The sequence below is a fragment of the Wyeomyia smithii genome, chromosome 3 (assembly GCF_029784165.1).
Source record: "Wyeomyia smithii strain HCP4-BCI-WySm-NY-G18 chromosome 3, ASM2978416v1, whole genome shotgun sequence".
Taxonomy (NCBI): Eukaryota; Metazoa; Arthropoda; class Insecta; order Diptera; family Culicidae; genus Wyeomyia; species Wyeomyia smithii.
Window position 1 is genome coordinate 29617613 of NC_073696.1, and position 19210 is coordinate 29636822.

Here is a 19210-nt window from a genome sequence, read left to right on the forward strand (position 1 = left end):
CCAGACGGCCCAGATTTTGTGGGGCCAAGGCTCCACCGTTTGCCAGCAGAACTCTATCTATCGCCGGGCAGAAGAGGAGCGTGATTCGGCCAGCTTTCGGCAGAAAAGGGGTTTTATAATCACATTCAATGGATAATTATGCCTTAACTATCATTAAAATATTCCATTCTGAGGATTATAATTATCATTATTTCAACATTAAGAATTTTAATGTCGCTCCACTCTCGGCACTTTCGGTTACCGAGGGTTTCCCTCCGCCGGCTGTTCCTAGATGGCGACACCAGGCACGGAAGGTTTGGCGTGTGCCGTGTTTTCTCCGCGCGGAAGAAGGGCAGACGCGAGGAAAATTGTTTTTGTTTTGGAACACTTTCCCTCCGCCGTTGGCGGGTGCGGCGGCCGATGGAATGCCGTGAGTGGGGTGTAATAAATTTTAATTCTTTCCCAGTTTGTGATTTTCCTTGTTGTTTAATGGCTGCTCCTTCTGTCTGTCTGGTGGTGGGCGCTGATTTTGATGGAAAGGATGTCGATTCCGCGCTGGAAGGGATGCCGAATCGGACGTCAGAAATCAGTCCCATTTGCAATTGGCGAATGTCTCCACTCACCCCACGTCTCAGCGGCAGCAGATTGAGTGCCAAACGGCACGGCATGCCACGCAGAACCTTATAATTTCGGTAATTGAAAATGTTTGCTTTTATACCCGGTAAGATATGTTGCATGTCTGATATCAGTTTCCTGGGCGGCGGGTGTCTGCCAAGTAGGTGACTTTACTTATTCGTTTCGGCCGGTATTCATGACGCCTTATCATGGAGGAACGCCTTTTCGGAAGATGAGACGATACCTGTAATTAATTAGTATTCGACTTTGCTTACTTTCGGTTTGAAGACGAATCAGTTGACATCTTGACTAACACGACTGACGAAAATACCAGCAACACTGCAACCAACATGGCGGTTATTTGTATCTAGTTGGAATCTGTCGATCAGCAAAGTGACATCGCTTTCGGCGTTTGATTTTACTCATATTGAATGCATTTTTTCGATTCATAGTTTGGTCTGTCCTGTGGTCTAGCACAGTGATTTTCTATCCTTATAGACTTAGCGTGTTGCTGTTTTGAATTAGTTCACTAGCATCGACCCGATTACAGCTTCCTAATCTTCTTTTTCTTTCCATCTAATAAACAACACAGCGACGAATTAACTAGTCTAGCGTTACTGAAAAAAAAAAACAAACATGAAATAACCAAGTCTCTTAACCGTCAGTGTTAATAATGATTTCTGATTGTTCAAAATAATATAGTTATTAATATTTACTTAACGAAAGGTTTAGTTCCATTTTCTGTCTAGTTTCATTTCAACCTGTTTTCTTTGGTTTTTTACTTCTTTATTTTTTGGTTTTCTTCACTCACCAACTCACGCTCACCACTCCTTTGCTAATTTTTTGAGTTTTCACCCTTCATCAAGCAAAAAAAAATTCAATAGATTACACACAGTCAGCCAGAATGACGCCAAGTCAGACATCCCAATCAGAAAGAAAAAATGGTCGAAGAAAAAACGAGCGGGCTTCTCCTCATATGGATGCAAAACTAAATTTTACCTCTACCGTAGAAAAGTTTCAATTGGTGCCAAGCAAACTAACCTGCAAAATTTTAGCTGTATTAGTTTTTTCGTTTCTCTATCTAACCAATTTAGCTTTTAATTTCACATTAAAATTGCCGCGGGGCAGTATCAGATTCAGTTTTAATTTTTTTCAAAAAAAAAAACAGCAAAACAAAGCCCCCCCCACCTCCTGTGCCGTTTGATTTTTCCTTCGATAAGTTTTCTTCTTCTCTCTGATTCTTTCGTTTCATTGTTATAAGCATTATTACCCGCATAAGTTATCGCCTTAGTTTCTAGTGCCATCTTCAGTTTAGAGTACATCCCACTATCAGCCAGATCTAGATTGAAATATTAATAATAAATCAAGAAAAAAACACGACCGTGATCTCTATCGATGTGTAATGATTTTTATAAACGAATAAAAGCAACCGAATCGATATTACAAGCAAACTAATTGGTACTACAAATAATTACGAACAAAAAAAGCAAAGCAAAAAGCAAAACGTAAAACCAGAGTGTCAAAATTTTCACTTGTTTCAGACTCGGGCAAAACCGATTAAACGATTATTGTAAAGCGAAGCGCACACTAACACGAGCGCTCAATCATAATTAGGTTTCCTACAATGCAAAAAAAAATATGAATGCTAAAGCAAAAACAATATATTCCAAATTTCCGCGAATCAGTTGCGCTTGATCAGCCAAAGCAAAAAGCCAAAGCAAGCAAACGAATCGCATTATAAAAATAATTAACCAATACAGATCAGGGTCGGACTTTTGGGCGATCAGAAATCATCTAACACTGCAATCCCTAATCACGATTGCAGATGCGCGCCAACATTGCGACACACTGATAAAGGAGGAAGCGAACGACGGCGAGGACGACGACGACGACGACGATGATGGCGGAGGTGCCCTCGGGCGGCAACGGCAGCGACATCGTCGACCGAAGCAGCAACAACTGCATCATCATCATCGACATCAACAACAACAACAACAACGAAGTTGTCTAAGTGCCTCGATCGACGGTGAAAGCGGCGGTGGACTGAGATTGGGAACTGTGGAAGGCGCTAAATTTGAGCCTGACGAGAATGACAGCCGATACATGGACGATGAGGAAGAGGACGAGGATGGAATCGACGATGAAGATATGAAGGAGGATATTATGTCGACCACTATGGACAGCGACTACCATAAGCAGCTGGCAGCGGCCGGAGTCCTGGCGGCGGCCGCGGCTGCTGCCAGCAGTGCCAATGGTGTCAATCACTTGGGAGACGGCAGTGAGCAGAATGATTTTTTCAGCGCCCACAAGTCCGGCTCCCGTGATCTTGCACTCAAGCAGCACATCCTGAACGAAAAAGCCCGCCTACAAGCTCACCTGCAGCGACAGCAGCAGCAACTGGCCGGCTTCCTGCTGTCCACGACGGCAGCGGCTGCAACAACTCCACCCACGTCCACGCCCCAGAACTGCATAAACCAATCCACCAGCTCGACAACATCCCCGTTTGCTTCGGGAACCGGCAGCCTAAGCAGGCCGACCGGCTCTGGCAACACTGTAAATAGCAACTCTGTAAACAATAGCTACTCGCACGACAGCAAACCGCAGAAGCAGTCCCAACAGTCCCAAAACGATCGTAGCAACCCGTTTGCCTACAACAATAGCAACAACAGCGGTGGTCAGGTGTATCTACTGCCCTGTCCGCTGTGTGAAGTACCCCTAAAACCACGTGTCTTTAGACAGCACCTGGACCGTCACTATCCACGTGACAGCCCGGTCTGTCCGGTCATCCAGTGTGGCCGCCGCTTTGCTCACCCGAACTCGGTTCGGAATCACATGCGCCTAAAACACACCAGCCAGTGGGCGAAAATGAAGGCGATGCGCTCCTCCGGCGGTCCCTTCACCGGGATTCCCTGAACCCTTGATAAACCTACTCCGACGTTGCCGCTTCAAGCCGGCGACAGCGGTAACAACAGTGGAGATAGCTAATAGGGACGCGAAGTAACGTTAAACATTCCTCACAGCAGCTGTGTTGGTCTCTCCACTAAATTTTTTTTACCGTGTCCGATTCCTGGATCCGGACCGGTACACACTAAAGTTCCTAACTATTGAAATGAACCATTAACCCAAAGGGGTGTCGTCGTTGACGGAAGGAAGCTCGAACTGTGTTAAGCAGCGCAATGTGGTTGCTTTTTGTAGGTTTCTTCTCATTAATTCATTCCACCTAGCCTTTCTTCTATTGATAATCTCCAGCAAGCAATGAGTGCCATTTTCTTGAAGAAGCAAAATTTTCGAACAACCGACCCTTTGTTGCGGCGTTAGATGATCTCATTTTTTCGGGAGAGGAAATTCCACCAAACAAAGCAATCCGTTCCACTGCAGGCTTAGCTTTCAGCCTCCTTCGATGAACGACACTCACACCGGAAGCAGCTTCCGAGTTGAGCCGCACGCAATCCCGTCTGGCTATATACAATGTACACCACTACATATAAACAGTCGCTACGGCGTGCACATTTTTAGCAGTGTACGCACACTCAGTTGTTCAAAACAAGTTGAAGTTGTGTGTGATTTAACATTCTTTTCCTTCTTATTTCTAGTCTCGTATCATTATTATTATTATAATTATTATTATTAATATATGATACAATAAATTATAAGAAAAAAAAACAGTAGAAACACCGTCAGCAAGGGGCCTGTCAAGCTCACACCTTTTCGTTACAAATTAGGTTAGAAAGGGCTTTCTATTTTCAGCGTGTGGCTAGATCACGATCACAGCTAGAGGCCTGAATGTGCAAGCAAATCAAATCATTTCTCGATCAGTATTATTTTACCACCCCTGCTTTTCGGTTAGCCGCAGCTCGCAGTCCTACTAAGGTCAGATTTATTTATTGTACAGAACCCTTGAACCTAGAGTAAAGAGTAAAGTCAAACACGAAAAGAAGAGGGCTTTGTGCCAACCGGTTCCTAGAAGACTATTCAAGCTACTATCAAACAGTATAGAAAACGCCGTTTTATTTCTTCTCGCCTAGTTTAAGTTGACCGAAATTCCTAACGATTGTAATTCCTTCACTTTTACGTGTATCGCGGTTCAGTTTTGAAACGATGCGAGAAATAAACTAAACGAACTAGAGAAAAAAAACGTTGAATAATTTTCTATTTTTAGACATTCTAAAAAGGTTCCTATAATGTAATTGACTATATATATTGAGCGGAAGAACTAACTGTATATTTATGCAAGAACACATATAAATACTATGGAGAAAAAAACAGCAAGTGCGTAGAGTTATGTATGAAATAACTAAAAAAAAAAAACAAGTAGATAAGAAGCTGCAAACAGTACACTAAGGAGTAACAAAACAATTAGATAAGCAAACCAGCTCACGCGCGTTTCCGTTTCGATCGCTCTCCCCTCCTCTAGTAACAATCGTAGCAGGCCGGTACAAACGAAATTATCTCTTGCCAAACAGAGTCACACCTTCGGTTGTATTTTAGTGTCCACTCCTTGCTTCCTAAGATTGTTATGATTAGCACAACCGTATATTTCCACCGGCAGACAGTTATTAGCGGTAAAATAGTTTGTTTCATTATCGTTGCCGGGTTCCTACGGCAAACTACAGCCGGTGACACGAAGACTAAAAGCTACTCTCCACCTCGCAAGTTTTTCGGTCGGGAAAAAACTAAAAAAAAATTCGCAAAAAAAAACAATTTTTAGACTTAGGTTAGGCTAGCATTATTCCATAAAGTAAGAATTCGGTTTAGTTAGAAAACGTCCTCCCTTCCACTATCTTGATTTCAAATTATGTAATGAAAACCAAACTTGCCATAATGGAAGGAGAATAAGTTTAGCTACGTAGTTTTGGTGCGCTGGTTTGCCAACAGTAAACACGCAATAGACAAGGTTAAAACAAGCGAACAAATAACTAAACAACTGCTTTAATACAAGAAATGTTTGAGAAAAAAAATACTAAACGCCATATTATACGATGCAAACCAAAACAGTGAGCAGCAAGACAAAACAAAGCAAATATTGTAATAGAACCATCTGACAACAACAAAGGGCTACAACAAAAAAAAAAAACAGCTGTAAAGTTTAGTTTTGTATTGGAAGCTGAATAGAGAGAAGGGAAAATGAAGTAACTCGCGTTTCTATGGGAGAATGCAAACAAATAAACAAATTTACAAAACAAATAAATCTACTCTATTCTTTTATTTTTCCTTAACCTGTTTTTCGAACTAACACTAACACAACACTCCCGTGCACACGAAACCAAACCTGCACACACACGCACACCAAAAAGCTTTTGATCAAAAACACACAGCCACGCACACGTCTACACATGCTGAGCGGAACCAGTACAAAAAAAAGACAAAAGACCACTTCCGCCACCATGTTACCATTTCAGTTCGATTATTTTTTATCATTTGCCACCATCTCTCTCTCTTTTTTCTCGCTCTCTCTGTGCCACTGCCGTTGTCTGATTGCAGTCTCTCGCCGTTCTTTAGAAATGCGAGTACGCGCCACCGATCCGCGACCCTGTCCGAAATGTGGTAAGATCTACCGGTCTGCGCACACCCTGCGTACCCATCTGGAGGACAAGCACACCGTCTGCCCTGGCTATCGGTGCGTCCTGTGCGGAACCGTCGCCAAATCGCGCAACTCTCTGCATTCGCACATGTCTCGCCAGCACCGCGGAATCTCCACCAAAGATCTGCCGGTCCTACCGATGCCGAGTCCGTTCGATCCCGAGCTGGCGTCCCGACTGTTGGCCAAAGCGGGTGTGAAAATTTCCCCGGCGGAACTACGAGCACGGGCATCACCCACCGGGACACGGCGAAACGATGGCATGAAGCTGGAGCTACGATCGGGAGGTGAGGGAGAAGACTTCGACGATCCGGAAGACCTGACCATATCCCAGCAGAGCAGTCACAGCGAAAGCCAACGGCGGTTCCACGAGAGTATGATGGGAATGTCACCATCCTGTAAGTATTTTTACCCCCAACTCAAGAGTAAGTCAAACTAATTGATAATTTCGCGAAGTTCCCTTCGGCGAGGTTTCAGCTTTCAGCCACCCGAGCACGACCATAACACGTGTTCGGCAGCAGGGCGATGGAAAGGGCGTGATGGACGGCCGCGGCGGAGATGGCTGCGGTGGAAACGGAAACAATGGCAACGGCTCCGGAATGGGACCGCTGGGAGGTGATCGTCACAGCAGCGGAGGCGGTAACGGTGGTGGTGGCACCAGCGGCGGAAGTAGTAGCGCCTTGAACCACCTGCAACCGAACACCCCCACCGGATCGGCGATTTTGGACACGTACTTGCAGTTTATCGGTGAGTGATTTTTCTCGAAACTTGATCAGAGTAGATATAACTTTTGGATTGTCTCAATTTATCTGTCAACGTAATCCTCAGAACTTATAAATTGACATAGGTGACAAAACTAATGAACACAGCCGATATAAATCACAAAAAGAGATAACTGAGTCGGGAAAGTCGCCATAACTCATCAGTTGTCACATGCAGCATTTATGTCCACTCTCTACGAGGCCATCTCATTCTAAAAATAACGATAACTCGAACATTGTCTGGAAGCGCTATCTTGAATTTAGAAACGTTGTTTTTTTTACTGTATACTCCTATATTGCCGTGAGCTGGCATTTGGACGTAAGTACCAGATTTTCAAATTTCATTTTCTACGTATTAGTATAGTACAGGCAGTCGCCTTCAAGATGCTTGTAACCGTTTTCATAAATATTGAAAATTAGCTGAGAAATATCAAAAATAGTAAGTGACGCCATTTGCCATTTTGGCGCCATTTTGTATAGAAGTTACGTTGAGGTATGGATAGAAAAGTATAGTGTGCTTGTGGAGTGCTGCGATGCATTTTTTGCGCCAGCTTCTTGCCTGCGTCTTGTATAGTTTGAAAATGCTGTATCTCTGTAACGCTACATTTTGTTTTTTGCTGATAAGTGATTCCTATGTAAAATCGTTTGCTAAACACATTGAATTGGTCAAAATCAAAATCGAAGGGGGGGGGGGGTATTTCGAGGAAATTGCAAATTAAGTTTTAAATTGAGAAAAATGTAATGTTGGCAACACTGCAGAAAAAATGAGTCACTTAGTTCGATTCTACATCTAAAACCCTTCGAAGTGATATGTCAATATCACCTGTAGCTCTTCAGAGTCTCGAGATATCCGCAAATTAGAAAAGGTGTTTGCTAAATTCGCAAAAAATATAGGCAGTCCCATTGGTCGAGGGGTCCACCAATCGCTACAACACTTTGTATTTATGAGTTCCGGCCCAAAGTACATCGACTCACAAATTTTGATCGAAATCGGAGATGGTCGATGCATTTCCTCGGACACTTGACATGGAATGACCCGTATAGCATTATGAATTGGTCATGAGGTCGATTCACGTGTTTTTTTTTTTTTTGTGGAATTAGACTACTGCGTCCATTATTTAGAACTATTGTAGCTGATTCACGTGTTTTGATTATGTCCTTGTTGCTGACTACAGACCAGTACGCATCGTAAACTAGACTATTCAGGCGCACCAACGTCACTTTTCGTGCAAAACGTTGAACACATTTTCTAAACTAAACGTGTAAAAGCTCAGCTGCTGGTCTCGAGGTACGATGCTGTCCTAACAAGCCAGCTGTCGTAAGTTCGAGTCTTGGCTCGGGAGAGACTGGTAGTGTCAGCACGATCGTAGCGCTAGCCCCGTAATTGTCCTGTACACTTAACAGTTGGCTGCGAAGTCTGTGTATAGTAAACAGAAGGTCGAGTTTCGAATCGGGATGTAGCACCAAAGCTTTGCTTTGCTTACTCAAATTCTATCAGATCAGAATGCGGAATGAAACGCTTCTGTTAATTTGCCAATAATTCAGAACACCGGTTCTCAACCTGGGGTACGCGTACCCCTGGGCGTACTCGAAAGCCTTCAGGGGGTACGCGAAAGAAAAATCAGTAGTTGCTGTCTATTAATATAAGCGTCACTGGACCGACCTCAACCTTGCATACAAAACATAAACAAATAAATCCAAACATTCCGTTACGCAACACACAGTTGTTTTCAATATAGCCTGCCTTTTTGCACCCTCGCTTTCAGCCCAACCTACGATGAGAGGTCCAAGCGGCAGCGCGAATGCAAAAGAGGCGTCAAATTACTCATAACGAACGGCAAGGCGTTCTACTATGTAAAATGCCACCAGACACTCTAAGTAGGGTAATCGCTCCATTATTCATCTCAACAGCTAGGTGCACCTTTATTCATCTTATTTCTCTCATTTGTCCAATTTACCGTTAAATTTCTACAAATTTTTGAAAGTAAATCTATTCGCTTCTCGATTTTGTCAAGTGGTTGAAAGTTTTACGTTGTAAATATTGTAAAATTTGACGATAAATTAATCCTAAAGGCGTGATAAAATAAATAGAGGTACTGAGATGAATATAGGAACGATTACCCTACATTGTTTTTGTACATTGTAAACTGTATCATAAGCCGAGAGTACAGTTAACCCTCTAGTTCCCAAGTTAATTTCTAGACGGGCTTCGGTAAAATCACTATGAATCATTAAAAACACTTTTTAAGTATTTATTGAAGCTTTTCAGAACTTCGACTGAAGCCCGCCAAATGGCGGCATTGGGCACTAGAGGGTTAAGTTGTCTTCAGTTGTTCAATCTCACTCCTAAAACATGGCTGTAGCAATAAAACACTCCATAGTTCAATTTGAAATCTTAACTAGACGACCACAACACGATCTACCGCTACTCTCACTCAATCTGCAAGAACATTCCAAGACAGGGGGTACAATCAATATAAAAAATATCGCCAAGGTGTACGCGGACAAAAAAAGGTTGAGAATCGTTGATTTAGAATAAATCACCCCTGTAGCGATTTTGTGCTTCTGGCACTTACGTCAAAACTCCAGCCCACGGTACTATACTCCATGTAACATGATTTACTTAACTTTTTTATGTATATTTATATATAATACCGAAGCAAGCTGTTCCTGCGTTTGGCATACGTCCTTATCGAGCAATCCCTCTAATTCAGCGTCTTCGAAGGTTTATGGCCTTTTTTCACGCTGCCACTTTTTTTAGAATTGGGTGCCATTTTTTCGAATGAAATAAGAAAAGTAAAACTTCCCACAAATGACTTTTTTCTTGTTGCTTACAATATTGAAAGTTGATTGTTGTCGCCCTCATCCAATCAATGATAGGGGAGCTGCTACATTATTCATCTCAGCCCATATGTTCATCTCATACAACATGAAAACACAATTGAAAACAGGAAAAACGCATATTTTCTAACTAAACCAATCTCCTAATCCATGGAATAGATTTCTTAGTTCACTTTAGATTACTTATAAAGTAGAATCCTCAACCTCACTTGAAAGCTCTAAATTTGATATTATAGTCGGGCATCTGCACTCGAAAACTCATTTAATTCAATCACCTACCTCAGGAAACAAACTCCGCGCATTGTTCTATACGGCTACAACGGGACACGTTCAGCAGCCAATCAAAGTTTTTTTTATCACTAGCGGACCACTTTTTATTTTATTCACTGAACAAAAACACTCACTACACTAGAAATACTTTAATCTTTGAAATGTTCACCTCAAATTTCCAACAACAACAAGCTTGAATTGGATTGTTTAGCTATATCAGTTTTTTATATCATCTGAAAGAGCTGCATTTTCTAAGCAAAACGTGATTTTCAAAACTATTCTATCGTTGTTCTTCGATTTTTAAATCACGGAATAAAACTGCTCGAAATCTGCTCAAATGAATGCTCAAATCCGCTATAATGACAGTTTGCCCATATAACAACTGTCATTGTAGCGATTTAGAGCGATTTTTTATTCTTCATTTAAAAATCGGAGGACAATGATAAAAATTTTAAAAAATCACGTTTTGCTCAAAAAATTACAATCTGATGAGCTGATACATAAAAATCAGAAATCCGTGAATAGCTAAACAACCCAATCAGAAGAAATATATGAGACTAGCTGACCCGGCAAACTTCGTCCCGCCCATTTTTGTGTTTAATTAAACAATTTTAAACATGCCAAACTCATTGCGATTTGCTTATGATCTGCAGATGCACGACGAATCGGTTATAGGATATGATCAAAGTCAAAGGACAAATCGTTTAAAATGATTGGTTTTATCGGAATGACAACATCCTCGACTTTTGGATTCCGTACACACCCGTACTGAGTGGTATCAAAGATGACTAGAACAAGATACCTGACTCTTGAAGAATTCATCGGACATGATTGTCGCTGCGCGTGAGCAAAAGTCGAACTAATTTATACACTGTTAATATGATGAATACTTAACGTCAAAATCAACTGATGACAAGGCCAATACATGAGTGTTGAAAGGTGAAACAATTTTTTCAGTATCCATGTGGACGACTGTACGGTGCTGCTATCCGAAAAATGATAATAAAGTGTACGAATGTTTAGTTCTCAAACATGAAACTTTCCGGAAGAATCAAGAATTATCGGTGCATCATTAGAAATTAAGCGTACCATAAGAAGTTCCTGATAACCCCTATGAGCACGCTCTACAGCCAAGTTTTCCACTCTTGCCGAGGTTAATAAAGCAAAAATCAGATGTCCCGGTGAACCTGACCATATGCACAATGGTTCTGAAACCTGGCTTGCGACATATCAAACTTTAAGTTTTGGTAGAATGGGACCTGAAAATAAATATAACCCCTCAATATAAACCCCCACTCTGACAGTCAATTTCACACTTTTCTTTCGTACTTTGAAGTACAAAAAATATGACAATAGCATTAAGTGTCAAAAATGACAATATCATTAATCTGCATGTTATCTTAAGCGTCGAGCTGACCAAACTGCTACACCTTTTTCATATATAAACTTGAACAGCTCAACGATCGATGACGGACTATGCACGATAAATCGGTTTTGCTCATTGTACAAATTTTATGAGAATTTAAGTCGTCAGATGGCAGCACTAACCGTCGGAAATCGGTCGTGTTCAAAATAGATGAAAAATATGGAAGTTAGGTATCTTGTTCTACTTATCTTTGGTGGTATTCAGTCTTTGAATTCAAAATGATGTCCAGGGTCAGGCTGCTTCCCAGAAGTTGCCATCTTACTTTTAGTTCCTTGCATCATTTTAGCTCCTTGCATCATTCTGGTTTCAGGGAAACTCATATTGGGTGGTATTTAGTCACTTTAGGCTGTTTTCCAAAAACGGAAAGTCATCATCTTGGACTTCAAAATGACATGTGAAATCAATTTCTGACTTCTGGGTGTCATTCTGGTTCCGAAAACATTCATATTGAATGGTATTTGGTCTTTATCGGCTATTTTCCAGACACCGGAAGTCTCCATCGTCAAATCCACAATGATGTCTGTGGTCGATTTTCAGCTTCTGTGCATCATTTTGGTTCCGGAGATACTCATATTGCATGAAAATCGGCCATTTTTGGCTGTTTCCAGAAGCCGGAAGTTGCCATCTTACAATTCAAAATGTTGTCTGATATCGATTTGTTACATCGGCGCATCATTACGATACCGAAAATACCCATATTGGGTGGTATCTGGTCATTTTCCGCTGTTTTTCAGAAACCAGAAGTCACCATCTTGGATTTCGAAAAGGCATTGGAAGACAATTTCTGGCCCCCGAGCGTCATTCTGTTTCCGGAAACATCCATATTGGGTGTTATTTAGTCATTTTCGGCTGTTTACCAGAAACCGGAAGTCATCATATTAAAATTTAAAATGTAGTCTGAAGTGGATATTAGCTCCTATGTATCATTCTGGTTCCGGTATAATCATGTTGAGTGGTTTCGGCCATTTTCGGTTGTTCTCTAGATACCGGAAGTTGCCATCTTACAATTCAAAATGTTGTCTGAGATCGATTTGTGGCTTGAGTGCATCATAACGATTCGGTAAATACCGACATTGGGTGGTATTTGGTCACTTTGACACTTGAAGTCGCCGTCTTGGATTTCAGAATGACATTGGAAGACAATTTCTGGCTCCTGAGCGTCATTCTGGTTAAAGGAACACCCATATTGGGTGGTATTTGGTCATTTCCGACTGTTTTCCTGACACCGGAAGTCGCCATCTTACAATTCAAAATGTTGTCTCAGGTCGATTTGTGGCTTCAGTGCATCATAACAATTCCGGAACTACCCATATTGGGTAGTATTTGGTCATTTGCCGCTGTTTTTCAGAAACAGCCATTTTCGGCTGTTTTTCTGATACCGGAAGTCTTGGATTTCAAAATGGTAGTTGGAGACATTTTCCGGATAGAAACCGGCCCTCCCATCAAGAAGTGGAGGGGGCGTGTGGAACCACCATGAAAATATTTTTTGCCCCCAAAAACTTCCACATGCCAAATTTGGTTCCATTTACTTGATTATTTCTCGAGATATGCAGAAATTTGTGTTTCATTTGTGTGGAACCCCTCCCTTCCTGAAGAGGGAAGGGTGTCGAACAAATGTGGACATATTTGTTACTAGAGCAATTCTCGCTGAAACCAGGCCACTAGGTGTACAAGGTCTTCCGAATTTGATATGAATGCACATAATTATTAGAAATAGAGAAAAAACGATAATGCCATTATTGTTTGATCGAATTTGTTGACCCCTCGGTCACCAAGGGGTGAAATAGTTTCTAGAAAAGTGGAAATTTCAGCAATTCTTGATGTTTTATTTGAGCTATATCTTTGAAATTTGTTATGGAACCTACTACAAGTAGCACTTTTCTGTAAAGAGGAATGATAGGGCTTTTAGTTGGAATGATCAGAATTTCGGCCGCCATCTTGAATTTGGCCGCCATCTTGGATTATACCAGAAAAATGCGATTTTGACCATGTTCGCAACAACGGATTTTTAATCTGAGAGAAGCATCAGAAAGCTGAGAAAAAATGCTATAAGATGCAAAAAAAATAGGTGAGCATCAGTGTTAACCTACCAATTAGGCGAATTTTTCGAACGAAGTTTTAAAATATTCTATGCATTCCACGCAATCAACGTAGTAGCCATATGCTGAGACCAAGTGGATGCTCATGTCATAACCCTACTATGTCAAGATATAGGGGAACTGCTCCATTATTCATCTCAGCCCATATATAAACACGAAAAAATGCATATTTTCTAACTTAACCAATCTGCTAATCCATCAAATGGATTCCTCTTAGTTCACTTTAGACTTCTTATAAAGTAGCATCCTCAAAAACTCACTTAAAAGCTCTAAATTTGATATTATAGTCGGGTATCTGCACTCGAAAACTCATTTAATTCAATCACCTACCTCAGAAAACCCGTCCCCGTGGCTCTGTGGTTAGCGATGTCGGTCGGCTAGCTCTCCCACGCGGTTGTGATATGGGGTTCGATTCCCGATCGAGTCAAGTGTATCGTTGTACTTTTCCTACACATACAAAATGTGCCAAAAACAATATCGATAACGAATTCTCTCAACTATAATCTAGTTGATCGAGACCGCTATTAGCCCCAAGGCTAAGCGTGCGATATTGTTTTTTTTACCTCAGAAAACAAGATCCGCGCATTGTTCTATATGGCTACAACCGGACTCGTTCAGCAACCATCCAAAGTTTATTCCATCACTAGCGGACCACTTTTTACTTTAATCATTAAACAAAATCTCTCACTACACTAGAAATACTTTGATCTTTGAAATGTTCACCTCAAATTTCCAAAAACAAGCTTGAATTAGCAGAAATATATGAGATGAATTTCTACAATTCCTAAATTTCAACTGTATGTATTTTCATCTGTTTTCACTGCGTTGAAAAAAATCAAAAGTTGCAAAATCAGTTTCTGTTAAAATGTTGAATTATTCCGACATAATTGACATAAATCGACAGCACTGCAGTGTTTACCTAGGTTCCCAATTTTGCACGTAAACAACTACAGCGGATATCTAGGTGACCTACTACGACGGGCTGCGACTACGTTCATTCATGATAATGTGATTCATTCGTGATTAACAGTGTGATGAATATGGGGGCGTCGTGAGATGAATAATTGAGCAGTGATTCAAGTTTTGAGATGGATATGGAAGCGTTGTGAAAAATGGTTTGTTATACAAAATTAAGGATAAAGCTAATTTTACTAAATATACAATGCTAAACAATTCCATAAGAGCACGTAAGCGTATTTTGTTTATTTGTTCAATGATTTCGTGAAAATTTGGTGTTTAATCCGTGCATTCTTCGTGAATATCGGCCTAATGAGATGAATAATGGAGCAGTTTCCCTATGTAATAAATGTTTTACCAAAAGTGCCAGGCCTTTATAATTCCAGTGAGGCCAGCGAAATGGACAAACCGGGAGAAGCTCCTGCCTATGTTTACGTCGCAGAACAAGCTGCAATTTAGTATACTCTAGAAGTTATCAAAAAATGCTCAAGGACGTTCACTTCATCTTCACGGACAGTCTCAGTTCTGTTGATGCTCTCCGATCTATGAAGGATGTTAAGCACTCTCTGTATTTCTTGAGGAAAACCAGCGTTGCAAAGCGGGCAAGAAGTAAAACCTTTCTCCCTCTTTCTACTTGAGAACAAGACATATGCTACGCTTCTCAAGTCCTTTGCACACACGCTTTCGAGATACTAATTATTCTTCATGCATTCGCCGGGACAGCAGCTAACGCGCACCGACAGGCAAAAACTTTCTTGTCTTACTACTCACCGACTATAAAAGAGCATGCGAGTTCCTGCTTGCGAGTAGGAGTACTCCATTGTGTGATATTGGTAGCAACGAGAACCTAACTTGAGCAGTTGCATGCTGTTTATGAGCAAGATTACCAACACTGTGCACGAATACGTATCTAGTAAGAAATTACCGACACGCAAATATCTACATTTTCTGTGATAGTCAGACAGCACTTTAAGACCTAAATTCTCCTTTTTGTCATTCTAAACTAGTGTGAAAATGTATCCTATCGCTCCAACCAACAGCTGGCTAGGCAAACCCAGATTAATTTATACTGGGTTCTTGGTCACTGTAGAATCGGATGAAATGAGAAGGCTGACTCACTAGCCAGACAAGGGTCATCCAGTAACATTGTTGGTCCAGGACCTTTTTTTGGAGTCTCACAGTGCGCTTTAAAAGCTGAACTCGGTAAATTGGAGAAAACAACCATCAAAGCAAAGTAAGATATCACAAGCGGGCTATGATGACAATCGAAAAGATTATTATTGCATGTTCCGATTGTAAACTTCCGTTTTACATCCTCCCTCAGAAGCTTGCTGGAAGACGTAGTTCTACGTCAACAATCTTGGTCACTAACAATAGATTTACGTTGACCATTACTTACTCAATAAAATCATGACTCATGCACCGAGCTGCATCACAGAGATCGCGTTGACAAGCGGGTGGTCGTGAGTTCGAATATTAATAGAACTAGGCCAAACCACATACATCGAAACTTCTCCAGAAAGTTGTACTAATTGGTGCAGTATAAAAGCAAGCGGTGAAGAAAGGGTAAAATCATACTCACAAGCACGGATACATAATAAGCATGCCACTTTCTCTCAATAGTGGTATTTCCAATAATACAAAATCACAACAAGTCAGCGTTTCGGGTCGCAATCAATAGTCCATACAGAGAAAAAACCGTTGGCATACAGACTTGCGTTGCACTTAGGAAAGGAAATATTTGAAAAAAAAATTTCAGGTGCAGGAAAATTAGAAAACTATTCACAGAATGATGAAAGATATTGGAAAAAAAATTCATTCATCATGAATGTGAAAACTTTTTTAATAATTATTGTTATTTTTAAATTATATTAGTCTAAAATTATGTTATATTGTATTAAGAAGAGTAGAAAAGTTATATTATATTAGTTGAAATTATATCAGTCCGCAAAAGAGGAAAAAACCCGTGATTGTGTCGAAATTGTTACTCATCTTTTTCATTTTCACAAGACATAGTTGCACGACTGGATTAAATTGGAGTGTCTAACAAAACTCATCCAAATGTTTTCTCTATTCATTATAGGAATGGGCGGCATGACCCAGGAGCAGGCAGCCGCCGCGATACAGGCCGCCAAATACGCCCAGCTGAAGGCGATGGGTCACAATCTGGACCAGCTGCCGCAGGGTTTCCTGCCCCATCAGCTGGACATCGCCAAGCTGACTGGCAACAGCCAAAGTACGGACCTGTCCATGCAAAAACTGCAATCATCCTCGACGAATGTCACGATCGAGCCGGCTTCGAACCGTGACGAGCGTCACCATCAAGTCAGTGCCCAGCAGAAGCTGCTCTCGCTGGCAGCGGCTGGCAACGGAAACCACCACAATCTGAACAACAATTCGATCCTGAACAGCGATAGCATCCGGCGTGGCGATTCCTCCGAACCGATGGACCTCGGTCTGGACGGGCCACAGCACAACCTGCACGACGATGGCAACAGCTCCGGAGACGAGCGGAATTACTCGGACGACGAGGGCGTCGGTACCAACTAAAGTGTAGGCGCGTATACGGCCACGTATACGATTTTTAGCTGAATTGAAATCTCAGAAACACACAATTGTTTTTCCTCCACGACTTTTCTGCATGCAAAAAGACGGCAGTTCAACCCAGGCGTGCATGTTTATATATTTACTCTACCATAAGGATTTTCAGTTCTGCAGGTGCCCGCGTGCCAAACGGGGCAAAACCGATAGAAACGGGAAAATGAGTAAATTCGTTGTGCCATCCTTAATTAAGTGAGTATGATGACTGTTCTCGAATAATAAGACACTGTATAAATCCATCCAGAACGAGAAAACTAAAACAGTTGATCGATGTCCTCATCGATGGACACTTTGAGCGTGCAAACTGAAAGCAGCTCGTAAACGTTATACCTCAGGTTGATTTTTTTGTCCTTTAATTCCCATGATAGGAATATCCTAGTGTTAAATAATGCAACTTTAAGGAATATATATATTATACTATACGAAGAGAGACAAACTGCAATCCGTAATTAAAATACCTCATATTGAAGAAAACTTTTTAATTTAATGATGCTTCTTTTTCGAACGGAAGAGGATTAATATTTCACGTTGTACTACTTACCTAGTGATGATAAGAACATATTTACAAAGCAAAAACAACCAGTTGAGACACAATCCGTCAGTCTACCTCACACGATAGTTAGTGAAAGTTACGATTTTTAAAACAATACTTATACAAAACTTCCAGTGTTGTAAATACCGTAAGCAACAAACCCCCTTTTACTGTATCGCCCAGTTCTTTACGAAAGCAAAACAAACAAACAAACCTATCATAAACATTAAATAACGTATACTACTCTCCTCAACAGAGAAGCAGAAACCTCTGTATACGCGTATCACTACCCTGCTGAATATATATCTTTTCTATTGCTGGAGTTTCCATTACCTGAAGCACGTTTTATGGGAAAAGAATGTCACCTTTTACTGCACGAGATACGAAATTTTATCAAAATTTGCTATACGAACAAAAGTATACCGAGAAGAAAGAAAATACATCTCTACTCACATATGTTCAGTTTTCGAACGTTAAATCTGTACTGTTTTTTTCTCTTCCCAGTCAGTTGAAAACTATACGATTTACAACTACGAATATCAAATTGGCTAAAGTATACGCTCTTGCCCCCCCACGCGAAAAGCAAATAAACTTGTATACAGGACAGGACGGTGACCACCGGCTGTCAAATACGATTTATCAGAAGAAAAATACGATCATAAACCGATACGATATCAACGCAAGTATACTGAGGAAACTCTCGTGTTTAACTGTATCTCGAATCCCCAGGGAAAAAAAAAACTCGGGATTCACCCATTTTAACCAACGCCCACGGATCGCTAGGTGCTTTCATTTTTTCATCCTCACAACCCCCCTACTCCACTTAGACACAAACGCGCCTTGAACGCGCAACGCAACTCGGAATCTCAGTTTATCTATTTTTTATGTATTATAATACTCAAACTACCACCAACTACCTCCCAAATGGACGCGAACCGTCCTTTTTTTTTTGCTAATCTCAGGGCGAAGACACTTTCCAGGTGAAGCAGAATTGTTCGTTAATTTATTAGATATTTGTTTATACAGTCAAACACAATGTTTTTGTACTCAAAGTACATCTCCTTACCGAACTAAACAGGCGAATGTTTCTCACACACATATACACAGACACTAGTGCAACATAAAACGGGTATAGTATTTTATCATTGCTACTATTGTGTATAAAGTAGGTTTTTTTTTCTTCCTCAAGTTTATATTTTAGTAAGTTAGTTCAGTCCAATTCCCGAGCCCAAATTATAATTGCATCTCGCTTCGACTAGCGAAGAGGCGGCAATCACAGCAAAAAAATCAAATCCGGAAAATCACACACACACACACACACACACACACACACACACACACACACACACACACACACACACACACACACACACACCCACACACACACACCAGTATTAAATCTCACGTTTCGCGAATCTCATCCTGCTTCGAAATTCAAGCGCTAAACAAAAACTGCTGTACTTAAAGTCGAAAAACTTCTGCTTCCGGCGAAATGCAATAATGCTTCCCGAAAGACATTTTCAGAGTAACAAAAGAAAAACTCTCACTAGT

At 41.0% G+C, this 19210-nt stretch overlaps 1 protein-coding gene across 9 annotated transcripts in view; it reads left to right on the plus strand.

The window, feature by feature from the left end:
* LOC129733208 (protein abrupt) overlaps positions 1 to 19048 on the plus strand; it is a 166249-nt gene extending 147201 nt beyond the window's left edge. For 7 of the 9 annotated variants that reach the window (XM_055694868.1, XM_055694865.1, XM_055694863.1 and 4 more), the window contains exons 8-10: positions 6076 to 6570; positions 6629 to 6919; positions 16610 to 19048. In XM_055694868.1, the coding sequence (XP_055550843.1) occupies positions 6076 to 6570; positions 6629 to 6919; positions 16610 to 17076 (1253 nt within the window). In that variant the 3' untranslated portion in view covers positions 17077 to 19048. Of the gene's footprint in view, positions 1 to 2419; positions 5590 to 6075; positions 6571 to 6628; positions 6920 to 16609 lie in introns of those variants that run through there. The other 2 variants (XM_055694870.1, XM_055694871.1) reach the window with 2 other exon arrangements.
* The last annotated feature ends 162 nt before the right edge of the window (positions 19049 to 19210 follow it).